Source organism: Clupea harengus, chromosome 15 (genome assembly GCF_900700415.2).
Source record: "Clupea harengus chromosome 15, Ch_v2.0.2, whole genome shotgun sequence".
Classification (NCBI taxonomy): Eukaryota; Metazoa; Chordata; class Actinopteri; order Clupeiformes; family Clupeidae; genus Clupea; species Clupea harengus.
In genome coordinates this window covers 24,227,892-24,254,549 of record NC_045166.1, presented here as the reverse complement: position 1 = coordinate 24,254,549, position 26,658 = coordinate 24,227,892, and the positions used below count along the sequence as shown (strand labels likewise).

At 44.7% G+C, this 26,658-nt stretch overlaps 1 protein-coding gene across 1 annotated transcript in view; it reads left to right on the top strand.

Annotated features, from left to right (window-relative positions):
- The first annotated feature begins 1,416 nt into the window (after positions 1-1,416).
- The window catches only part of lama2 (laminin, alpha 2), a 102,054-nt gene continuing 76,812 nt past the window's right edge, over positions 1,417-26,658 (top strand). Inside the window, 9 exon segments of the mRNA XM_042709885.1 lie at positions 1,417-1,434; positions 1,732-1,854; positions 2,165-2,264; positions 2,742-2,902; positions 4,676-4,816; positions 6,734-6,898; positions 16,332-16,433; positions 23,573-23,784; positions 24,439-24,550. Of these exon segments, the coding sequence (XP_042565819.1) occupies positions 1,417-1,434; positions 1,732-1,854; positions 2,165-2,264; positions 2,742-2,902; positions 4,676-4,816; positions 6,734-6,898; positions 16,332-16,433; positions 23,573-23,784; positions 24,439-24,550 (1,134 nt within the window).

Sequence of the window (26,658 nt, the reverse complement as noted above, 5' to 3'; positions counted from 1 at the left end):
CGTGCCTTGACACAGTGTCTTATGCGTGTGTTGCTTTCGTTGGCAGTTATTACTACTCTATTAAGGACATCTCCGTGGGAGGCATGTGTTATCTGCTACGGCCACGCCAAAGCCTGCCCCCTCGACAGCCAGACCAAGGTTGTGTTCTAAGCTCCCACTGTCCCTCAAGGCACATGTCAGGATTCTCACATATTCCGGGGACAATTCGGAACTCTGTGTTAGTCATTCGGATGGAATGCTGGTTGATATTTGATCAAGCTTTTGCTGCCAAATGCCCATTGTGCTTAACTGGAGGTTGGTAGCAAGATGTCCTGTTCAATTCCCAGCTGTAGTTTTTTTTTTTTTTTAAATACCTCTATTCAGATGTTAATAGCAATTACATGATACATTTTGAGTTGTCACTGCAAGCAACATTTTATTCCCAAAGAAAGAATAAGGTCATGGTTTTGTATGAAAGAAAAAGATGACTTAATTTACATTTCATTCATGATAAATGTTTGATATTTCAGCAGCGTGAGCTTCTATCATATAGTGTTTGACAATATATCAAGCTTGTTTTGCTGTGCTTGTATTGTATATAGGCTTGTCTGCCCACCCACAATCTCATGTTCAAGTCTTCTGTGATGTGTGCTCAGCCTGTCTCCCTTGAGGTGTGGGGTGAAGTGTGTGGGGGGGGGGGGGGGTGGATGAGGGTTGGGGTGAAAGGTTGACACTTGAGTGCTGTTGTCATTTGATCACCTGTCAGAAATTCAGCTGCGAGTGCGAACACAACACGTGTGGCGAGAGCTGCGACCGCTGTTGCCCCGGCTACCACCAGCGGCCCTGGATGGCGGGAACCTTCCTGACGCGCCACGTCTGCGAGAGTAAGATGCCGAGCTGTCAGTCGGTGCCACTTCCTATGCCTGCCAGAGAGTGCCGCTTTGTTGTCGCCATGGCCATAGGGCTTAATCATTTTAGAACACTCTTAGCATTAGAAAGCCTGGCCTTACTCTGCTCTTAGGGTTCTTTGAAGTGAAGTGTGTTATAAGTCAGTGCAAATCTTTCATGATTGAAAAGTGGTGGAAAATAATCAGGTGCACACCGCTTTTCATGGTAGAACATTGAAAATCCTTTATAAAAAGAGACTGAGCAGTGGCTGAGCTGGCATGCTAAGGCTTTTTGACATTTGGTTAAAAAGCCATAATTTCTGTACAATAAGAGTATTTGAAGGTCTCGAAACTCAGAGATTCAAAGGTCTACAGAATATCAGTGTTGGACCGTTTTTTCCCCCACTTTAGGTAGTTGAAAAACCTTACCAAAGAGCACCTACTTTTGGAACTGACCATTAAAACTAGGTCATCCACAATCACTGTGCTTCAGACTCCCTTAAGACAGTATATCTTTATTGAGCAATACATTATGCTGTAGAGTATACTAATGCGCTACATCCCAGAGGCATGGACACTTAACTCCTGACTCTAGCTCACAAGACAGCAATATGTATGTCGCAGTGAATGGAGCCACCTATTCCCATTTGTCTCATAACTAGAAATGTACATTTACTCGCAAACATATTTTTTATATAATGAATATTTGAATACCCACAGACCCATCTGGTTGCTGTGGAGCCCGTGTTTGTGTTTGTGTTTGTGTTTTTGTCTCCAACTCCCTTTTGCTTGTCGCTTGCCCCGTAGAGTGTAATTGCTATGGGAAATCGGAGGAGTGCTACTTCAACCAGACAGTGGCCGACAGGAAGCTGAGTCTGAGCGTTCAGGGGGAGTACGAGGGGGGGCGGCGTTGTGCCTTGGCTGCTCCGAGAACGCGGCTGGGATCAACTGCCAGACCTGCGCCGAGGGATACTACCGACCTGTCGGGGTAGGAGTCCATCTGTTGAGGGCGCGGCAGGCGGGCCGCCTAAGAGCTCCGACGAAGGACTGAATTCTTCCAAAATTCAAATTCAGTGATAGAAAACACAGTTGTTTGCAGAAAGTGCAATCCATCATGTTGGCTATTATTACTTTAGCGTTCATGAATGTCAACATGTTACATCATTTGAAAAGATGTTTTTGTAACTGGCCAATCATTCTCATTAGATACCATGTGGGTGCTCTCAGTATTTAGGTGTTCCCATATGGCATGTTAGTGGCGTGACCTCACTCTCTGTCTGTGGCTGTGAATCCCTCAGGTGAAACCAGAAGAAGCGGACCCTTGCAGACCCTGCTCCTGCAACCTCATTGGCTCTCTGCACGGCAGCTGCATCCCCGATGAGTCCCAGACTAAGGCTGGTGGGTTCTCTCACACAATTTATGTCCCTGAAACATGAAGACTCTCCATGTTTGTTAATCTGAATGCATGATCTTAATGAAGATTACCATTAGGAGAAAGGATCTTTTTACACCCTTGTTTCTTCAAATAATGTCATATAATTGTACATAGATGCTGCACTTGCACTGTTTGAGCTCAGAGGATGTATGAGTGGTTAGTGGTTAGAGTAATTATACATGTAGAAGATGTATGAGTGGTAAGTGGTAAGAGTCATTATACATGTAGAAGATGTTGGAGTGGTTTGGGATTAGAGTCATTATAGAGGTAGAAGATGTTGGAATGGTTATTTTAGTTTAGGTTCTCTACCAAACCTACCAAGGCATTGCCTTCATAAACTTTTAATCACAGGAAACCAACTTCAGAAACTTTTCTGAGAGTAAACTCGGTATCAACTGAGTTTCTTTTTCCTCAATACTGTCTTGTTTCTATCTGTGCAGAGTTAACGGCTGGCTCCTGCCTCTGTAAGACTGGTTATGGCGGAGAGAAGTGTCAGCGCTGTGACTATGGCTACACTGGCTTCCCCCACTGCGTCCGCTGCAACTGCAGCCTAGATGGGAGCACCAATGAGGACCCCTGTCAATCCCCCTGCCTGTGCAAGGTAGGCTGCGAGAACGCCTGCTTTAAAATAAACCTTTAAAGAAAGTCCATGCAGTGCAAGTGGGTAGAGTTGTCCTTAAATATAACCAGACTTGTCACCCATCGGGGCTTTGGTTCCATAGGTTGACGCTAATTAACGCCAGTTCATCAGCTTGCCACTGAAGCAGATCAGCTACCGTCGTAGCCGGCGCTCGCAAGCAAGCAAGCTTTTGAAGGCTGCCTCCTCCAGCAGCCAATTATTCGGTTTGACCGCTGGCCGTGTCGAGGAGTTGGTGGTGAACTTTGCTCTTTGTTGGGTCTAATTACTGAGCAGAAAGAGAGATACATTGCTGCAAAGAGAGAAACGCTGCAGTGCCATCAACAGCCGTGGCATATTGAGATGAATTGCTCGGCTCAATGTTGAAACTCTTTTCCTTCTTCCTCTCTCTCCCCCCTCTCTCTCTCATTCCCTCCCTCTCTCTCTCTCTCTCTCTCTCTCTCTCTCACTGACTCAGAAAACACAGAGCAAGCCACCTTCTGCGAACACACACATCAACAATTCTACCACAGCCCCTATCCTCCAGGGAGCAATCATTAGTGAGGGCTTTTCCTCATCCCCATGATTCAGTAACAACTTATTTCACCCTTTTGCCCATGATGACACATCCTCTCCCACCACCACCTCCAAACTACCAAGGCTGCAAATTTGTCACGGCCATGACATCAACGATCTGGCTGACATCAGGACAAATATAAATCCGGTTTGTTTTTCGTCCTGAGTGCCGATGCTCAAAGCGGTCCGAATTTCGATGTCCTCCAGGGCGCTCAAGCACACTTTAGTAGTCTGCTGGCAGCCCCCAACAATTACGACTTTACACAGGCCATTGGCCAACATAAGTGGAATATAAAATTCAGAGATGGTCGTAAATTATGTTCTAGACCAGATGGAGGCATTCCAAGCTGGAGATGTAATACCACGTCTGGCCGACATGCAGGGACCATATTCACAGACACAGAATATGTTTTTTTTTTTTTTTTTTTGTTAAAGCAGCATTAAGGAGTTTTGGCCTAAAACTAGTGCGCTAACCGCCAACAGCCCTGTTGTCACTGATAAAAGCTTGCTAACATGCTAATTGGTGTCCTTTGGCGATATAGTTGAAAATGTGAGAGCTTTTCTTACATTTTCACGGGGTCTTCTGGCCCAGAACACAGATCTATATACGTAAGTAGTGCATATCCTGGATGGCTAGTGGAAACGACATGTGTGTTTATCCGTCCGTCACATGACCATTTCCCTACATAATGCTTTTGAAGAGAACAGCAAAACTAGTTGTCTATAAAAACATACCTCAGAAAGTGGCAAACTGTTGCGTAGTGTTGCTTTAAGTCTGCAAGGCTCAGAGGACACAAGGCAGCCAGACACAGTCCCAGCCGTGACCGTCTGTGGTAGGGTTGGGAGCTAAAGCACATCGGCGTGTCCCAGTGTGAATTCCCCCACCGTGTCCCAGCAGAGCTGAGTGTGGCTGACAGTGGTGTATTATTTGTTCATTAGTTGTGGCTGCTTGTGTGTGTCATTTTGTGCTTAGCGGCGGTTTCCTCCTGGGGGTACGGGGACTGTCGTAGTGTGTAAGGGATTCACTGTTGAGCACACACTCTCATCCAGCTGCTATTCCTGCCTCCTTCCTCCCTCTCTCTCTCTCTCTCTCTCTCTCTCTATCTCTCTCTCTCTCTCGTCACCCCCCTCTCCGTTTCCTCCCTCATGGCCTGTTTGTGTCTCTCCCTCCATCTTTTGCAGGAGAATGTGGAAGGGGAGGACTGCGACCGCTGCAAACTGGGCTTCTATAATCTCCAGGGCAACAATCTCCGTGGCTGCGAAAAATGCTACTGCTCCGGTGTGGCCAGTGAATGCTCCAACTCCCACTGGGCCTACAGCAATGTAGGAACATTTATTTGTGTGTGTGTGTGTGTGTGTGTGTGTGTGTGTGTGTGTGTGTGTGTGTGTGAGAGTGTATGTGTGAGAGTGTATGTGTGTGTGTGTGTCTGTGTGTGTGTGTGTGCATCTATGAGTGTGTCACTGTGTGTGTACACTCTCCAGAATTGTAGGGACTCACCACAACCTCTCACACACTCTCTCATTTTCTCACTGCCACTACTCATTACTGTACTGTAAACATGTGTGTGTGTGTGTGTTCGGGTCTGCATGTCTCCGCGTGTGTGAAATTATCGTGTTCCTAGCTAGCCTCATTAAAACCTAACGCGTGTTGGAGTCATAAATATAGTCCGATTTCTAATGGGCCACACACACACTCACTCATGGACACACACTTACACACACACAAGGTTCACACAGGTCAGAGGCTAATGGTGTATGGGGGCACATAAGCGTAAATAGAGGAGGTGTGTGTGTGTGTGTGTGTGTGTGTGTCTGTGTGTATGTGTGGGTGTGTGTGTATGCAGGTGTGTGTGTGTGTGTGTGTGTGTGTGTTTGTGTGTGAGACGGTGGCACCATCATATAGAAGTTGATGAGCTAGATGATGCAGAGGATGGCAAGAAGCTAGTCATCTGTCTTTGTAATTAACCTGACCTTGAATTTTACTTTCAAAGTACCATTAGCTTTAATCACTAGGGAAGGCTGTGTGTGCATCTGTATCTGTATGTGTGTGTATGCGTTTTGCAGGTGTGTGTGTGTGTGTGTGTGTGTGTATATGCGGCTGTGTGTGTGTGTATCTGTGTGTGTGTGTGTGTGTGTGTGTGTCTGTGTGTATGTCTATGTGCGTAACATACATACCATCTATGTGTGGGTGTATGCATAGATCTGCGTCAACGACACTCCACACAGTCGCATCTAATGAATCACAACTTTAAAAATAATCAGGTGACTCTCACTGCCGTTTGATGACGTATCAGTTACATCTGTTCGCTCTCAGTCAGTATGAGGGAGTGAAAGTCCATCTGGACAAACAGATAGAGTGTTATGGGATTTCCTGAGTCTAGGGAAAGGTTAGGATAGAGGGGTTGAAGAATAAGTCTGTCAGACGAAGCCAACCTGTCGATGATTGTGTGGGAGGAATGGGGGTCTGGGAGCAGCAGGCTAAATGGTCTGAGTTGATGGAAGGGGAAGCTGAGGTAGAGCAGATTATCAGAGCCATGATTCACTCCTTTCTGTTGCACCATCACAGTGAGTCAATCCCAGATAAGTACAGAGCGGTGATCATCTCTGTGTCTGTCTTTACACACACACACACACACACACACACACACACACACACACACACACACACACACACACACACTCACACACACACTCTCTCTCTCTCTCTCTCTCTTTCTCTCTCTCTTTCTCTCCTTCACACACACACACCTACACACACAAGCAAAATCTACTCTCAAACTGTGACTACAGTTTTAAGATTTTTATCCAAATACCGATTTTTTTTCTGACCTGGAACAACCAGAGGGAAGAAACCTTTACTCACAGTTCAATCAACCTTTCTGGCTACAGTCGGAATGATGGAGTAATAATTTGTCAACAGTACATTTCTACTTTCATACTTTTCTTCCTGGAGAAAATGATGAGGAAAAAACAGTCACGTTTAAAAACACAATGAAAGTGAGATAATTTAAATAAAAATGTTTGTGTGGACAAACAACAGTGATTCTTACCTCTTCTAGGGCAACTAACAGTTAAACGTTTTGGGATCGTAGTGGCTAGAAATAGATACAGGGATGGGAAAGAAAAAGTATTTATATTAAAGATCAAACATCCAGCAATCCTTTCACCTGCCACTTCACTTCTGTCTGACTCCTTTCAGATGACTGACACCTTATATGATCTTTGATTGGCTTCTTGTAGGTGATTGACATGTCTGGATGGTTCCTGACTGATCCGTCTGGAGAGGGAAAGGTGTGGCCAAACAGGGACTCAGCCAACCAGTTGAGCATCCCCAACCAAGATGCCCGGAGGTATCTGCCCAAGTCATACTACTGGAGTGCGCCCGAGCGTTACCTGGGCAACAAGGTGAGTCTCGTCCCACTGACTGTTGAAAACAAATGCTGTTTCCTGTATGTGGTGAAATGATTCATCTACCGAGATTAGGATACATTATTAATGTTTCAGTATGTACAGTGGGGTAAATAAGTATTTGACCCCCTGCCGATTTCGCAAGTTTGGCCACTTGCAAAGGAATCCTCATTCCAACCTCATTCCCTCATTCCCTCCCATTGAAAACGCAACCTTAAGGATTTTTGAGTGGACCAAAATCCCTCCTGAGATGTGTGTAAACCTGGTGACCAACTACAAGAAACGTCTGACATCTGTGCTTGCCAACAAGGGTTATTCCACCAAGTACTAAGTCATGTCTTGCTAAGGGTTCAAATACCTATTTTCCGCGACAAATGCAAATCAATACATAACTGTTATAAAATGCAGTTTTCTGGATGTTTTTGTTGATATTCTGTCTCTCACTGTTAAAATAGACCTACCATTACAATTATAGATCACACATTTCTTTGCAAGTGGCTAAACTTGCGAAATCGGCAGGGGGTCAAATACTTATTTTCCCCACTGTACATATGTACTGTGTGTGCGTGTGGGTGTGCCTGTGCCTGTGCCTGTGCCTGTGCCTGTGCCTGTGCCTGTGCCTGTGCGTGTATGCATGTATGTATTTGTGTATGTGTGTGTGTGTGTGTGTGTGTGTGTGTGTGTGTGTGTGTGTGTGTGTGTGTGTGTGTGTGTGTGTGTGTGTGTGTGTGGTGTTTATCTATGTATGTGTGTAATTCACAGTGGATTTCATTTTCAAACTCATTATTTTGCCCTGAGGACTGCCGAATATGTGTGTAAAAACATCTCTCTCTATACACACACACACACACACACACAGACACAAACACGCTTCCTAAAGGACTAACAAAATGTGACTAATGTGAGGTTAGTGCGTGTGTGTGTGTGTGTGTGTGTGTGTGTGTGTGTGTGTGTGTGTGTCTGTGTGTCTGTGTGTCTGTGTGTGTGTGTTGGTGTGTATGTAATACTCCAGGTCAGAAGTGTGCATCTAAAAGGCAGTGTTTGTAACGTTGCATGAGCTGACACTGCTGTCAGTCAGCGTTAGCATAAAAAGGGACAGGACAAGCGGCTCCTGGACAGGAAGTCTTCGCTGCGCGCGCGTGTGAGAGAGAGAGTGTGCGGCGGCCGCGACACCCTGACGCAATTACCCGGGGTACGGCCCCTCTGCCACATCCCATCAGAGGCATTAGGGCCGCGCCAACAAGCATCGGCCCTGACAGTGTGGGCTCGCTAATGAAAAAGGGAAACTGTTGTGTCTTTTTTGCCTGATTTGTGTCGCCACTCTTGCGTGGAAAGAACCGCCACCGCCGGAGCTTGCTGCCTCACCGAAGTTTGTGTTGCATGACGTGGCTTTTATAATGAGCGTGTGTGTGTGTGTGTGTGTGTGTGTGTGTGTGTGTGTGTGTGTAGACAATGTAGTATGGGTTGGGATGTTTGTGTGTGTTTGTGTGAGAGTGTGTGTAGGTGTTTTGGGGTGTCTCTCCGTGTTTATGAGCTTATAAGAGGCATAGTGTGTGTGTGTGTGTGTGTGTGTGTGTGTGTGTGTGTGTGTGTGTGTGTAGACAATGTAGTATGGGTTGGGATGTTTGTGTGAGAGTGTGTGTAGGTGTTTTGGGGTGTCTCTCCGTGTTTATGAGCTTATAAGAGGCATAGTGTGTGTGTGTGTGTGTGTGTGTGTGTGTGTGTGTTTATGTCTGTGTCTGTGCACGCCTGCATTAATCCACACTCAGGGGATTCAGCAGCATTATTGTGTTTTGCAGTCCTGAGTGTCTTATGCTAAGCACTGCGTGGTCGTGGTGGTGGGATTGTAATGAAGAGAGTCCCTGAGCTCCCATTAGACAACTTCAAAAACACTTCTTTAAATCAGGAGCTCAGGAGAGGGGAAACACACACACACACACACACACACACACACACACACACACACACACACATTGGGCCCCTCACCTCCCCTTACTTACTTTCTAGGGAGCAAATGCCAAGTTCTGTATTTAAAATAGACAGGGGGCAGGTGAGAGTCTGCGTGGGTGGGGGGGGTTATAGATGATTCACTGCCAGATATTTAGAGGTAACAGAATAAAAAAGGCAATAAACCCACGGGGGGTGGGGGGTTGGGGGGGGGTTAAGGTGAGGCGAAGGAGGAGGAGAGTGTGAGGTACAACTCCTCTGGACCTAGAAACCTAGATGCGCTGACGGACTGTTTTGCATGGCGATGCAGTGGTCCTTCGAGGTGCCCGGCCCGAGTGAAAGGAATAGCACCAATTACTGCAGGCTGCCGCGCCTCGGCGCTGAGTTGTGACCTATCATGGGTAATGGACTATTATGATGATAAATGAACCCATCTCGGCTGCACTCGCCTGAGTAGACACTTCAGCGCTTTCTCGGCTGAGGTGCGGGGGGCCATTACCCTGGTGCCCACAGATTGACAGGGCTGACAGCGTAGCAAGTGTGTGTGTGTGTGTGTGTGTGTGTGTGTTTGTTTTGGTGTGTATAAATAATATAAATGCGTGAATGCCAATGATTGTTTTCTCTCTGAGATGAATGTGTGTGTGTATTTTGAGTACACACACTTGTGTGTGTGTGTGTGTGTGTGTGTGTGTGTGTGTTTGTGTGTGTGTGTGTGTGTGTGCGCTTGAAGTTGTTTTTGTGTATCCGTTTTTGCATATGGGTGTGCATACACACATGTTTATGGAATATGCATGGGCTCTTTTCCAGTGATTCTCTCTTTCCCTGATGGATGTGTTTACCTGGAGCATTCTTCTTCTGCAGGTTTCTTTTGTCCTTTTCCTGTTGGGGTGCCATTGAAACAGTGCCACCTACAGCATGGGGTTGAATGGGAAGTCATGAGCCAGCAGGTTGAGCTGGCTCCTAATGTTGGCCACACATACTCGGGCGCATGCATCTGCCTCTCAGTTGGCTTGCTGTGCCCATCATACCGTGGAGGTGGCCAGTAGCGCACGAGCACACACACACACACACACACACACACACACACACACACACACACAAAGTCACAGACACATTGTTTCATTCAAGTGTGGCATTCCGCAGTGGTGAGATTTAGTTGGGCTTTTGCTCATTCCCGAATCGGAGCCACTTCTCTGTGAGTGATTAATGTGTGTGTGGTTGACTTGCTGGGGTGTTTTAAGAGCTGCAGCCTTGAGTTAAGATTCTCAGTCTCCTTTATGTGGACCGATTCCAGCCTATGACTATAGTTGCTTATAAAACAATGATTGAAACAATGATCAGTGGCAAGATTTCATAATATTCAGATTCATAATATTAATATAATCATTAAACAATGCTGAATTTAGTAAGCCTGAGCCTTTACAAATGTATTAGGAGGACGATATTACTCTAATTCCTTAGTTTGCAGTAAATACTTGTAACTTTTAAGTTGTACTTGTAAATAACGCTGTCACTTTTAAACACTCTCTGCCGAATCAAACTAAGAAAAACCTTCATTCGAAAACCCCACGATTCACTCTGATTCCGCAGATTATTTTAAATTAGACGTCATCCTTCATTAGGCTTCAGGAGACGTACCCGGCAGTGATGAGAGCCGAGAGCTGGTAACCCAGAGCACATGTGGAATCCATTAGCCAGAAACTGCCCTCACCTCCACTGGGATCCTCCTGCTCCCGGTGGCCCCAACCGCCTTTGTCCTACATCCAGTAATCCTCTGATTCTATCAAACAGACAAGCTATTTAGTAAACCCAGATGTGTGTGTGTGTGTGTGTGGATATTTGTGTGTTTGTGTTGGCAGTTATGCGTGGCATGCTTGTGTGTTTCGGGTGAGTGTGTCTTCCTATCTTCCTAGCCCCCGGGGGCCCTTTTTTTAGCACGAGACCCACAGAGAAGTTTACACAAACAAACAGAGACCCCGCATTTTCAGGGGGGGGGGGGGGGGGTAGGGGGGGGACAGGAGGGGTTCCTCTTTTGTAGATGTAACCTACTTGTGGGTGGGCCGGTGAGAAAGCAAGCCTCCTGGATATGAAAGAAAACACACACACTCACACAGACCCCAGGGTGAGGAGACGGAGACAGATGTGAGAACTCAATGGCCTTCGGGTTAAAGAGAGTGAAAGTGTGTGTGTGTGTCTGTGTGTGTGTGTGTCTGTGTGTGTGTGTGTTTGTGTGTGTCTGTGTGTCTGTTTTGGGAGGTCTCTTTGTCCCATTTTTTGGGGGACGAAAGCAGGAGAGAGAGAGGGTGGGAGCGAAAGGGAAAGAGAAAGAAGCATTGTGCGTGTGTGTGTTGTGTTGTGTGTGTGTGTGTGTGTGTGTGTGTGTGTGTGTGTGTGTGTGTGTGTGTGTGTGTCCATGCATTGGTGTCCTTAAATACAGGCCTTGTGAAGCCCAGTGGAGGAGTCTGTTGTTCATTTCCTGTTCCCCCACAGCCTGGGGTGATGGTGGGCTTGTTCTGGTTTGGCCGACTCCATCTTCTTTTGTCCCCCTGGGTCCTTTTCCACTTTCATTGATACAGTCGCCGGCTCCCTCCCACAGTCCATAGTGTATCCCCTCACCCTGATGTTGTGAATGTTCCGACAATGCTACAGGGGGTAGAGAAGTCGTTTAGTAATCAGAAGGTTGCTAGTTCGATTCCCTGTCGAAGCGTCCTTGAGCAAGACACTGAACCCCTAATTGCTCCTGATGTGCAGTGTGCCATCAGTGTAAATGTAAAATGTGTATACATGTGTAAGTCGCTTTGGATAAAAGCGTCTGCTAAATGACTAAATGTAAATGTGTCCCACCTGAGATGTCCAAATGACTCGGTACGACATCAACATCACCCACAACGGAGTGCGTCTGGGCCTTTTCTGCATCTGTTAGTAATAGCAGGCCGTACCTACCTGACTCGATTGTCGGCTGCTTTAATGAACAGGCTTTCAGCGCAGTAAACAATTTGAATATTTCTCGCTAATTACCTTGCTCTGACTCAAGCCAATCCGTGCTAAACACTGCTGAGAGACGCACTACGCGCGCGATTTGCCTCCACCCACAGTCCTCTCCACCTTTTGTTTGGCGGCCCTTATTGCTTAGCCTTAAGTGAAGTGCCTGTGCGTCGGATTGAATTAATATGTGTAAAGAGGTTGTCATGGCATTAAAGTGGGCTCAGCAGACAGCTCAAGCCAAGCAGTTAGTTACACCCGTCACGAGTGGCTATTTCTAGAGATTGTTTTTGTCTGAATTTATGCAGGAGATATGTGGTGTTGTTATGGAGACGTAGTGCAAAGTTAATTTGGGTCATACACTTGTAGAAAACTTTTACTTCCGATGTAGATCTTGATATTCTGCAAATGTGTGTGTCTGGGTGCGTGTGTGTGTGTGCGTGCGTGCACACTCTTCATGTCTGTCTGAGCTACAAAGACTCCCGTTTGGAGTAAGAAGCAGAGGTTTAAGATCCAGCACTGGATGTACTGTGACACACAGGGCCCAACACAGGGCTATAGTCAATAAACATTAGGGGATATGTTAGGGGACAAGGGATTTCTGTATACAGAAAGGGCCTCCTGAGCCATTAGCAGTTAAACAATCATGTTGTGGAAGTGGGTCTTCCTTTACAAATGCAATGGGTCGGTGTTGGGGTAATCTTGAAAAAATGAAATAGTAACAACGAAACAGTAAAATGCAGTTAAATTCAATAATTCCAACAGTGGGCCTAAGAATTTCTTCAAGGCCCTGACGGAACATTCTATGCCTTTGCACATAGGAAGCTGAAAGAGAGCACCCACTCCACCTCAGACACACAGGCCAGGCACGCTCCCTTTGTTTGAGAGAGTAACACAGAGCTGGCTGAGAGCGAGGCAGCAGAGATGGAGGGACACTGGAAAAATGTGACAGTTCAACAAGAGAGGAAAAGCACTTGGGCACAAACACAAAAAACGGCAGCTTAAAAGCAGGTAGAGGTGAAATGTGCTTTGTTGAGGTTTTGCTCGGCAATCTCGCTGCATTTTTTTTTTTTAAACAGTCCTGTAAAGTAAAAAAAAACTCTGAAGGTCAAAGCACAGTCTTTTGTGCCTTGCAGACAGACGAGGGCCTAGGCAGCCCGCTTGCTTCTCTTCACCTTAAAATGGATGTGCTGATTTGGCCCAACGATTATCAAGCTTTCAGCACTCAACTTAATGTTCTTACATTCTCCACTAATGCAGTGATGTGACTACAATGGGCTAAATGCATGAAGATTTGAGGGATGAAAGTAGAATCATTTGGAATACTATGTCAGAGTAGGCTAACTAGCGTAGATGCGTCAGTTATCGGACAGTTTGTTGAAAAATCGATATGCTAAGTCTATTTATAGATTAACGTTATGTATAAGGTTAGCCAAACTTACGGTTTTCGAGAGAGATATTTGTCCTTTTTAACTTGTAAGACTCGTTTAACACCGCAAGAAAACGTATTTCTAAAAATTTCTATTAATGTTTAGGGTGACACGTTACATGAGTACGTTTTCGCCTGCGTCAATTATAGGACAGTCCCACTTTGTTCCACTTACCGTGTTGGTTTTCGAGATAATAATATGCTTTCCTCCTCCTTTGACATATACCGGTCTAATTTCTGTACAAATGACTTTGTCACAATATGTTTTGACAAGCAAATGTTAATCTAACTAGTGTTATTTTAGTTTAATTTGGGTTATTTGTGGGCTTTCTTTGACCTGATTCAGTTGTAAGTGCAGTCTATTCACTTAAACATGCACAAAACAAACATGGCATGATTATGTATGTTATGTAATTAAAATGAAGACATTTATTATAACGGTATTGTAGTTGTACTTTTGTTCGTGTAAATACAACATTTTAATCTAATTCAACTTTGTTTAAGTTAAACTGTAAACGCAACTACGGAAGGCGACCTTCCTCACCAAATCGCGTTATTCTCCCGCCCAATTTCTCAACAAGTGCCTTTCATATTGACATAGGTCTAAACGACCAGAGTAATCGGATTTGGTCTCTGTAAGCATCCGTACCTACATTACATCATGCTAGCTGTTTTTAGCATTTGAAATGACAGTTTAAAATCACAGTCAAACTTCATCTGGAGAGAATAAATCTGACAGTACAACTTTAAAACCAAATTAAATATTCGTCGCGCCGCTAAGTGTTTCACACTATAATGTACACGCAAAAGTACAACACTATTTCACAAGCTTAAATTAGATCTACAGAGTTAATTTTTTTCACAAGTAAAGCTTAAATGCCCTATTTTTGTGGGAGCTTACGTTTCTTGCCATAGTCGCCCAAAGTTGATCACGAGAGTGAATGAAAACATGACAACGCCGAATGTGTCCTATAATTGACGCATGCCGGTAATTGACGCAGCTCCGCTACATAGCTAACATATACCCCTTTCACATACGAATTCCTATTATGGGCAGCACGGTGGCTCAGTGGTTAGCACTGTCGCCTCACAGCAAGAAGGCCCTGGGTTCGCATCCCGGTCCTTCCAGGTTGTTCCAGGTCCTTTCTGTGTGGAGTTTGCATGTTCTCCCCGTGCCTGTGTGTGGGTTTACTCCGGGTACTCCGGTTTCCCCCACCATCATAAAGACATGCATTGCATTGTGTGAATATGAATGAATGAATGTTGGTGGTGGTCGGAGGCGCCGTTGGCGCTAATTGGCAGCCACGCTTCTGTCAGTCTGCCCCAGGGCAGCTGTGGCTACTGAGGTAGCTTACCACCACCGGTATGACTGTGTATGAATGACTACTGGACTCTGGACTCTGTAAAGCGACTTCGGGTATATAGAGAAGCGCTATATAAAATTGAATTGAATTGATTGATTGATTAATGTACCAGGTGAAAACAACATAGGGATAGATACAAAGATTTCATTCACACTCCATTCCATAACGATAAAGTAATGGTGTGTTGCGTATTCCCACTCGACTGTATTTAACGTGATGCTATGAGTGCGAACCAAGCAAGACGTATAAAACACGCGTGGTCTTATGCCATTGCCTCTAGCATTTCACCGGGGTTGTCAAACAGGCGCCATCCTTCGTCAGTGTTTCATTGAATTAGGGCCCACGACACCTCCAGAAGGCTCAACAGTGGTGCCTGGTGTCCCAGACCCACCCCCATCCATACCCCCTCCATACTCACGATGGGGTTATAGGACTCATGTCAATACTAGGGACAAAAAGAGATACACCTCAAAAAGATTTCACATGCACTTAATTATCTATTAAGTGTTGTATCCTATAGCCTACCTCCTCATTTGCAGGAATGATATATAAACGTTAAATTGGATTCTTTGAATACTTCCCAGAGCAGGTGGCAAGAATGCAGAATCAAGGCTTAATGTAGTGGACCCCAAAATAGCAGCTTATTACAAAATGCAAACTCGTTTGGCAGTCCAATGATGAGGCAGTGATGGCACCATCACTAAATGACCTAAAGGTAGATGATGCACTGCATTTTGTTCACAGTTATGCACAGTACATTCTATTTCTGAGTCAAAGAACATGACAAAATGCCCCACAAAGTTTTTTTGCTGTTGGATTTATTATTGCTAATATTTTTTTGAAAATGAGGGATGGTGTGTGTGTGTCTGTGTGTGTATATATTGTGGGGGGGTGGGGCTGGATGAACCAAAACATTTTTGGTTCATTCACCAGCTGCCACTGCATTAACAAATTGGTTTTCTAAGTTTGATGGCCAGCCTATGAGCTTACTGAAACTGGGTGATTAATTTAACATTGACTTTGACTAACATTCACTGAACATTGACTGTGAAACCTGAGGCACATTCTGCACAAAACGTAGCAATGGAAACGGTGGTGCGTTGAACACCATGTTGTTTTTTACGTACGCAAGCGTTGCAACTATGACTACTGAGCAAGCCATTCTTTGCATTATCTTTGAAGAATTTTCAGAGCCTGATGAAATTTGTTTAAAACCTCAATGCCCGTTTCACACCGTTCTGAGGAAACATGTTGTTGGAAACCCTGGCAAAATGGTGCACAGCGCTCTTAGATTGAACGTGCCCCTGATGAAAATGAAGACCATCTGACCATCTTTGCCATTGCATAAGCCCATAAAAAAGAGAAAATAAACAATTATCTCTGCTTCTTAATGTAATTGTGAATGTGCCCAATGTATCTTAAGGAAATCATTGCTGTTAGCAGTGTAACCCATACGTTAACAAGGTCTATCTTAATAGTGAGTATTTATATGTTCATGTTTTGGTTTCTAATACTGAAATGCACAATTAGGTCTCAATTTGTTTATGTTGCAGACACGTTTCAAAGACTTTGTAAGGGGAACCACATTATTTTAAATGTTATTCTGACTCATGCTGTGTGTAGTTGAGGTACATGTAGCTGACATGTAGTGAATATAGGATCATCATGTGCTGTGCTTAATTCTCTGCGCTCTTGTGTTTCCCTGTAGCTTGGAGCATATGGAGGCAGCCTGGTGTACAGTGTCTCTTATGACACCGAGAGAAGAGATAAAACTACACGCATCGCCATTGATCCTGATGTCATCATAGAGGTATGCACCCTGCCCACTGAATGTTTTGTAGTCACACACAGCGAATGGTGAGTGGGAATGTTTCACTTGTAGGCGTTTTGGCAGAGGGCCCTGCACCACATGCCCCAATGGTATGTGGACACGGTCTCTCACACTGGTGCACTGATGAAAGTCTGCAGAGTAGTCTTTGGTAATGCTTCAGTCCAGAGTTCCATTCATCATCAGCAGATTCTATGTAAGCTCTGGTGCCTGTAAGCCCTGGTGCTACGTCACTTGTCATTGGTTCCACACTGTGAAATTCTACAGCCCCTTTACTTTGCAGATGAGCTGTCTGCGGGCTCCCCGGCTGTTCCACTTCACCATAACATGACATTTACAGTTGAGCAACGCAGCTGTACAGAGCGAGAAATGTGTCAAAGTGCCTTATTGGAAAGGTGGTGTCCTATGAAAGTACCAAGTCAGTGAACTGTGTAATATGGACCAGTCTACTGTCAGTGCTGCTGCTGTCTCCCCATCGAGGATTTTCTTCGAGAGTCCTTCATTTTTTGCTGATCCATATTTGATCCATATTTTATGATGGATAAAGGACTCCATGTGATGCTTTAGTTTTGTTTCAGGTCACTAAATCTACTTGAATGGCGTCTGGCATAGAAAAATGCCTTGGTATATTTTTCATGTCACACGCTATTCTGACATATTGTAGAAACTTCACCACAGACGTGGCTGGTCTGTCTTGTCGGATATGGTTTGCAGACATAAGTCCACAGCTGCATGTGTGTGAGTCTGTCTGTGAGTGTGTGTGTGTGTGTCTGTGTCTGTCTGTTAGTGTGTGTCTGTGTGTTTGATTATCGTTTTATCATGACCGTATCTGGATTCCATTAGTGCAGTCTGCGGCCTGAGGTTTCTGTGTTCTGTGTCTCTCTCGTTTTCCGTGCACTTTGGACATTCCATCATGTTTCCACTTCAAAGGTTTGTCGTTCAAAGTCTGAGGCCCAAGATGAAAAAAAAAAAACCTTCCTATCCTTCTTCCATATCAATCTGCCACATCCCCAAGGACATTTGCATCCAATCAGTTGGTTAAAAGACACTGAGCAAATTTTATCAACGTAATATTTTGTACATTTGAAGTTCATGTTACACATCGCAATATGAAAACATATAGGGAATTATGTAAATATACCGACATATAAAAGTTCATATCAGTCAGTATAACACATAAGTTGACAAAAAAGCCTTTGAGGTCCTGTGTGTGTGTGTGTGTGTGTGTGTGTGTGTGTGTGTGTGTGTGTGTGTCTGTGCGTCTGTCGTTGTTTGAGAGTGATTGAGTGTGTGAATGTGTGTGTAGGGGTGTGTTTAGCCTCCCTGAAAGTCAGTTTTCTGAAGTGAGACAGTATCAGCTTGGCACATTGTTCTGCTGTGTTTCCAACACCATTCTTTTTGGTAGAATGTATGTACAACATCTAGGTTGATGGGATGGCCGTCCTGGACTGTAGAGCCACAGATTCTCAGTAGGATTTTGATCAGGGCTTTGACTGAGCCATTCTAGAATGTTCACTTTACTGTTTTTGAGCCTCTCCAGTGTTGCCTTTGCCTTGTGCCTTGGGCAATTGTCCTACTGGTAGGTAATCCCACTCCCAAACCTTAGTTTTACAACAGACTGCCACAGGTTTTCTTGTGATATTGTGTAGATTATATTTCCATTCATCCTCCCTTCAATTCTAAAAAGTTTCCAGGTTCCTGCAGTCGAGACATATCCCCACAGTATGAGGGCTTGCCATATTTCATGATTGGGATGGTGTTTTTCGAGGCATTGGCAGTGTTAGATTTGTACCACATTGTACCGCTTTGAGGATTGGCCAAGAAGCTCTATTTTGGTCTCATATGGCCATAAAAACCTTTCCCCATATCTTATGCAACTTCCAAACATGCTTTAATGTGGATCTTCTAAAAAATATGTTTTTGCCACCCTCCAATAAAGTCCATTATTATACGGCTCTTCAGAATGTTCCAAAAAGTTCCGTTGATTTGAATGGGCCATCCCAACGTTCGCCGGTGAATATTTCCTGATATTCACCGCTGCGAAAAGATATTGACCGCTGTCATTGGCAACGGGTTTTTTTGCTTCTAATTCACATCTTTCATATCATTCCGCAAGTAGTCCGGTCATTTAACGTAACAGACTCATTGTAATTTGAAGTCAGCAAGTAATGGGTTGCTACGCAACACCTGAAACTTAAAAGTTCTATTTGCTTAAAGAACTATTTATTTCTTAGCGGAAATCACGAAACGGCAACTAAATCATTAAAAAGAGGTATTTTGGAGGAATGTCTTCTATAGTTTTTGGCAAGTAACCGTATAATAAGCGGGATAATGTATTGTCCGGAGGTCATTATCCAAAAATAAATCCCTTCAGGACGAAATAACACCCCTCCGCTGCGCGTCGGGGTGTTGTTCGCCCCGTCGGGATTTATTTTTGGATAATGACCTCCGGACAATACATTATCCCTTACGTATTATTGAGAGCTCTTAATATTGTGGGCTTCTACACCTGCATCCCAATTCCAGCCACTGAATTCCAACACTGAACTGATTTATAGACTGGGTGCTGTGTAGACTGTGGTGGCCTACGTCACCAGTTAATATCTTCCTCGGATGCTTGGTTTAGCGGACAGGCTTTTTCTACACAGCATCTGGGGGGTGTGATGCAACCACTAGTTCAGTGTTAATTTTGGCAGCTATTTTAGATTTAGTCTTAGTCTTTAGACGAAAATGCATATTAGTTTTAGTCACTTTTAGTCATTTTTATCCTGCTTAGTTTTAGTCTAGTTTTCGTCGACGAAAACTCAGAACATTTTAGTCTAGTTTTAGTCGACGAAGTCTCATTACATTTTAGTCTAGTTTTAGTCACATTTAAAAGTCCATCTTATAGCCACATTAAACTCTCTTACTTCCCTTCTCAGGCCCGGGGACCCCTTGTGTTGTGTCTACAACTGCATAATAGTCAAGCTTGCAGTACTTAAACTGGATGCAATTAGTCTCTAAAATACAGATCTCCTAGTATATGCCTACAGCTGAATTCCAATGAATTCAACGTAAATAATCATTTTAAGGCAATACTTAATTAACAGTATTATCATTAAAATATAAGAGAATATCAAGTCTAGATTTTGAAGATTCAAATGATGTGATAACACAATACAACTACTATGCCTACCTGGCCTTAGTTAAATCAACTACATATCCTCCATATGAATTGCTGTGCAATCTGATAACCAACATATTTAGCTAGACAGATAGTTTGAGAGTTGAAAGTAATGCCAATGATAATAACAATTGCATAAATAGACAAGGATATGTAAACCAATCACGTATTCATTTATTTTTTCTTGATTAATGTCATGCGTGGCCTGTCCTATAGTCCATTCTGCAATGCGTTTACTAGCTAGTTATCGATAGCTAGTATAACTTAGCTAGCAATCGATAGCTAGTATAACTTAGCTATGCTACCTCATAGTTAGCTAACGTTAGCTAGCTAAACGTTTTGGAACTCATTTGCCAAGCCAAACGGGAGGTTTCAATCGAAAATGACTAGCTAGTTGTACAAGCTGACACAACATCTACACTCGACTGCCCTTTTGAAGTTAACTTAACGTTGGCTAATATATTCTAATAACTAGTTAACATTAGCTAATTATCATTGACAGTTACTAGCTCATTTACCTTGGCATAAATGGCAGGGTTGTCTTGTGCGCTTTCAGGTGCCTCTTGTTGTGTTCTTCCCACCTATTTTGAAGCCACAAGGTTTCTCTCCGGTTATTGCGGTGCATTGTGTTTTATTTTCTGTCAAGTTATAATTAAAGACTGTCCAGATATCTATTCTTATTTTTCTTCCAGTACCGAGTGCTTGAACTTCAGCCATCATAACGTCTGTTAGGGCGTCACTTGCATGTCGGGGCATCTCAGGGAGTGGAGGAGGGATAGATACAGGACCGGGCAACATTCAACCAATGATGTGCATACAAGTTTAGAAAAAAAAACCAATTGTGACTTAGTCAACCACCAACATTTTCGTCTCGTCTCGTCTCGTCAACGAAAGTTAAAATAGATTTAGTCATAGTTTTTATTTATAAAGATCCGTTTTCGTCACGTCTTAGTCTAGTCTTAGTCCCGGGAAAAAGGTCGTTAACGAATATTTTTCGTCATAGTTTTCGTCAACGAAATTAACACTGCACTAGTTTATTCATATTAAAAACATTTTTAATGTTTGCAGACAAATAACTTATTCTGCCTCTCGAATATATACTATAGTATAAATGTTAACAATAAAAATACTAATTAGGAAATTAAATGTATGCGTCTTTTTTAATTGTGGCAAGGGCCTACTGCTGTGCTCACATATATGAGAGGAAACAAATAAATAGAGAAACGGTGATGGATAAATACGTGTTTGATCTCAGAGCTGCTTTAAATAAATGAAGTGTTGAAATGAAGGGTAAAAGAGAAGCTCTGCATAAAGACGTCCATCAGTGGAATACATGAGGGCTTTTGACAGCTTTCAGCATTAATTAAAAAAAGAAACACCTTTTAACCAAAAAGTGAGTGACAGGTGACAAGTCTGACTTAATAAAAGTTGAAAAGTCGCCCGGTCAAGACGAAGAAAAGACTCGTAGGCCTCTGCGGCTTCTAGGAAGCTCGTTAGCTTTGTAGCTTTACATGACTTGACTTCAGAAGGTCATAACTGAGGATATGTCAGCCTGGTGTCTTTAACGGGCTCTTGACAAAGACATTGACGAGTGCACACTCTTTTTTAACCGTGCTTCTATAGTTTGACTGCTTTTGTGCCTTTGTTGAGGCCGAACTTTTACTTAAGCACCGTCAATAGCAATTCACCACCCTGAATGTCATAGAAACGGCGAGCTGGCGTGAAAGGAAACACTTTCTTTTCCCATAGGCATTCATGGCTTCTGTACGTGCCTCCATATAGGCGACATAATGATCGCATGGTCTTTCTCTCCGTGTTGTGGACATCAGCACATTTTCAAATCAATCGCTGGTCCATTGATTTTAAAGATCCCCATCTCCGCCGGCTCGTTTTGGTCGCGGCTCCCCAATCACACGCAACCACCGCGGCGCAAAGGGCCTTCTCAGTTTCTGCCCGTTAGTCATGAAACAGTCGATAAAACAGCCCACTCCGAGGGGGCGCGCCGTGTTTTTTATTGTCATTCGTTCAACTTTGCCATTGCGGCACGCAAATCAATTAAGCCGCTTCTTCGGGGCACTGTTAATAATCTCTGACACGGGAGAGAGAGGGATCCTCCGTTGACCTTGGCTTGACACGTGTGGTGGTTTTTTAATGCGCCCTGCTGCACATGAAGGCGGTTCCATTCATTAAATGCTTTTTTTTTTGCCTCTCCGGTGCTCGCTCCGTCGCCACTTTCATCCTCGCCCTGCTGCAAAGCGGCCTCGATCGTCTGCTGGCAATTATCCACGCACGAGGTCCATCCAGCGGGTTTTCTTTTACCTCCCTCGAGCATTTAGCATGTAGCGGAGAGCTAGGCTCACAGGTGATTTCATGCAAAGCCCAGACGCGGCCATTCAAATTTGATGTGACAGGCCATTGATACATTCCCTTGGCTGTAGATGAAACACCCTGGGATCTTTTTAACAAGTATAACCAAAGAAACCTGATGCTTACTTCAGCTTCAACAGGGGAAAAATACACATTCCGACTCCTGTTTTCTTGCATCAAAACACAGTCCTGACACTGATTTAGCATATTTATTCGTGGCAACTTGGGAGCAATTTCAAATACTGAAAACAAAGAGCTTTGGCAAGTGTATTACCAAAGACACCCTGTAGAGTGTATATGTGTGTCTGTTTGTGATATATCGTCCATGCATGTGTACGTTGTGTACTCATGTCTGCCAGCATGATGCGTGTAGCCTCCGTAGAGAGGCAGAGAGTGGGTCTCTCATTAACGTCAGGCACCAGCATGCTCCTGCCGTGTTTTTTTATTGAGCCGTCGCAGAGGGAAAGTTCCTGTCAGAACCCCCACCCCTCCCCCCCACCAACCCCCCCTTCAACCCCCCCCATCCAAGTAGGACTGCAGCGGCTTGCTGTATATGACAGGTCATTATTGATAGTTAAACCCTGTTTTGCATATGTACACTCCATTAATTCCGAGCAAATAAAGTGGCCGACACCTATAAAGCGTAATTCCCCGGCAGTCGCTGCGACACGAAGTAAATGGGCAGGATGAATAACACGCCGTAATGCCTGCTAGATCACCCGCAGTGCCGCTTGCTTTGGAGGGAGGGGAGCGGGTTGCTCTCGGCTTTGAGGTGTACCTGCTGTTGCGTGCTATCCATCAAGGCATACTCAGAGTCAGTCTTAAGGCGCATGCAATCCTAATCAATCTCTCTCTCTCTCTCTCTCTCTTTCACCTGCTCTTCTCTCTGACACTCACTCTTCTCTCTCTCTCGCGCGCTCTCACCCTTCTTTCACGCTGTCTCCCTCGCTTGCACAGTGTCATTCTCCTTTCTCACTGGATCTCACCTATGGTTCACACATCCACTGTCCCTAACTCAGTCACTGGCCTTCACTCTTATTTTGTACTTGTCTATTAATCTCTCCTCTCTGGGCACTGCTCTCCCTCTCTTTCTCTTTCTCTCTCTCTCTCGCTCTCTCTCTCTCTCTCTCTCTCTCATTCTCTCACATACACACACACACACACACACACACACCCACACACACACACACACTCACACTGACATTGTGTTGTGTAATATATTGCCCACACACACACACACAAACACTCAACCACTTCTACTGGTACTGCTTCTTCTTGGCAGATGCAGAAAGAGATTTGATCGGCCCCACTTTCATCCCATTTTGTTGAGCCGAGCTGAAATCAGCTTCTCTGACTCCACGTCGGCACGTCACTCTTGTGGCAGCAGCCGATTAAAAACACAGCCATCAACACGGTCGCCGTCTCGCCGCCTGTCAAGCCGAGAGCTCGAGTGACAGTCAGAAAGCGGGAAGAGAGTGAAGTGAGAGAGGGAGGGTGAAAGAATGAGAGTGAGAGAAAGAAAAAAAAGAAGAAAAAAAAGAAAAGAAGAATGGGGCAAAAGAGGGTGCTGACATTTTCTCTCTTTTTGCAGGGTAACGGAATGAGTCTGATGGACAGATCGTTGGGCCAGGCGGTCTACCCTTTCGCGGAGAGCACTAAGCGTCTGGCACTGCGCCCCGAGGACTTCCAGCACAGAGACACCAAACAGCCCGTCAGCAAGAGGGACTTCATGGCCGCGCTGAGCAACGTGAGCCGGCTGCACCTCAGGGCCACTTACTGTGATGATGACGCTGCCATCTACAGGTAGACAAACACACTACAGTAGCGCCAGAGGCACGACATCCACTCACTCACACTCTCGGGTCATCCATCTCTCTCTCTATCTCTATCTATCTCTCTCTTTCTCTCTCTCTCACACACACATACACACACACACACACACACACACACACTCACATCTCACTTCATCAGGTAACTGTTAATAAATCAGTCATTTCCTCAATCAGTCAGTCAGTCAGTCAGTCATGCTGTCAATCATTCACCGACTCACTGCGCTGTTCTTTCAGCTGCTTTGTGTGTGTGATTACAGAGCTGTAGCTTCATACCCATTCTCTTCCTTCCCCCACTCTCCTCCAATGACTTCTCCTTTTTTCTGTCTCCTTCAATACTTCTCCTGGCCTCTTCACTTATCTCTACTCTCATCTCTCCTCCTTTTCTTTTCATTTCATCTCCTCTGATCACTCCTTTTTGTTTCTCTCCTCTCTTGTTCCCTTATACATGTTTTTTTCTCTCCTCCCCTCTAACTTCTCTTCCCCTTCCTTCTCCTCTCCCCTCTTCCTTTGTCTTCACCCTGTCTACCCCTTTCCTCTCATGCTGTTTCTCCTCTCCTCTCTGCCAATCTCTGCTCCTATTTTCTTCTCCTCCTCCTCCTCCTCCTCTCCTTTCTCGTCTCCTCAGGCTGAGCTCCGTGTCTCTGGAGGAGGCCAGTGAGTCAGCTGTAGGCGATGTGAGAGCCACTGCTGTGGAGATGTGCCTCTGTCCCCACGGTTACAGCGGAAGCTCCTGCGAGGTGAGAGTGGGTATATGAGTGTGGGTGAGTGTGTGTGTGTGAGACTGAGAGTATATTAATGCTCATCCAGTCTCTATGTACCTTTGGGGGGCACTGTGTGTGTGTGGTTGTGTGTGTTTCTTAGTGTATGAGAGAGAGAGAGAGACACACACACACACACACACAGCAGGAGGTGGGGGGTGTGTGGGGGGGGGGGGGGGAGAGAATGATATGCTATTACAGAGCTCGGCACACTCCTCTCAAAGTGTCTCCTCCATTAAAACGGCTATGGCTATTGATTTCTGAGCTCTGGCTTTTATGCTGACACTAGCAGATGTTCAGGTGCTTGCCACCACGAAAATGAAATAGAAGGCATGGCTATCATCAGCTCTCCATATAAAACCTGGGGGAGGATGATTATGTGTGTGTGTGTGTGTGTGTGTGTGTGTGTGTGTGTGTGTGTGTGTGTGTGTGTTTCAGTTGGATGTGTGTATGAGCCTGTGTGCACCTGTGATGTGAACAGGACCCATGTGTGTGTTTGTTTGTGTCGGGAGAATTGGAAATGTGTGTGTGTGTGTGTGGTGTATGTGTGTCTGCGCGTATGTGTGTGTGTGTGTGTGTGTGTGTGTGTGTGTGTGTGTGTGTGTGTGTGTGTGTTTCCATTCAGCTCATCTTCCTCCCCTCAGCGAAAAACCACTCAGAAAAATGACAACGCAGAGGAAGACGCGCAGGGAGAGCGCTAATACCTCCCGGTCTAATAGTCTGACCTTAACACATTGGGCCAGAGGAGCGGAGCGAGCCTTCATCACTCATGTCAAGTGGCTTGCTTATAAAGATTTCACCCATGTCAACAGTTTACCAGGGCAGCAGTTTATCAGCAAATATCAATGGTTGTATTTCACTTTGACCTAGGCTCTCGGAGTGCCTTGTTGTGCCAAAAGTGTTTAATCTAGTTCTGCTATAGAAATACGGTCCGTTATAGAATTACGGCCGCACATTTTTGGAGAATTATCAGCCTTGAAAGCTGGGAATTCTGGAAGGAAGGGGATGAGGTTAGAGGTTTAAAACTTTAAAAAAAGTGTGTTTTGGAACTGGCAGAGCTGGAGTGTTTTTCATGGTTGATTTGCCTGGAATAACCGAGGCTATCAGAAAACGAGAGTGACTGAATGGAGAAATGTATAAAAATAAATAAATCATTTTCACACTCAGCATCATTTTTCGGTCTGTGAAATTGTGTGGATGCCCTGTGACCGAAAGAATGAGACGACGATGTCGCACGTGGCCTAGCTCACTCCTACGAATGTGCAAAGCGCTAAGTTGTTCTGTACTGTCTGTGCTAAGCAATCGGTTCCTTCTTCAATCTGTTTTCTCTAACTTAGGTATGTAAAGATGCAGCAATTATTGCTCACTTCAGAAAATATTGGAAAGGCCGTGCTTTGTTTATTTAAATTACTTTCCAGTTGTACCACATTAACATCTACAGTCCATCTCTTCATCTGGCAGATTTCCCCCCCCCCCCATCTTAACCTCATACTTTACCGCAATGCTGAACTTAATTTCAGGGCATGCATCTGTTCTTTGGTGATGATGGTGTGTTTTCTGGCTTCAAAGCCGGATGTGCAAACTCATCACTTCTCTTCTTTTTTCCCTCTTGTTCTCTGCGCTTTTCTGCTCTTCCTCCGTCTGCTCCCTTTTCGCACCCGTCCGCGGCAGCTTGACAGGGTAACACACTTTGGTAACACACTTTGGTAACACACTTTGGTAACACACTTTGGTAATGACAAGGTCAGTGGAGGAAAAAATTGCAGCGGGCTGCAAAAAAAACTGAGTGTGATGTTTATTGGAATGGTCATCATATACATCTGTCTTTTTTTTACTTCCGTTTTCACTTCCACAGAAAAGTGTGTGGATGGGTGAATGGGGGTCTGTGTGTGTGTGTGTGTGTTTGTGTGTGTGTGTAAGCATGCTGGCTCATACTCCACAATTATTAGAGCTCTGAAGTGTACTGACATCTTTACATTATGTTCAGTTCAGGTGAGAAATGCTTAAATGAAGTGCCAAGTCAAGCGCGCCCCTGTTCAAGAGTCCACGTAAAGTGTTACAGACACCACTCGTAGCCTTAACAGGTT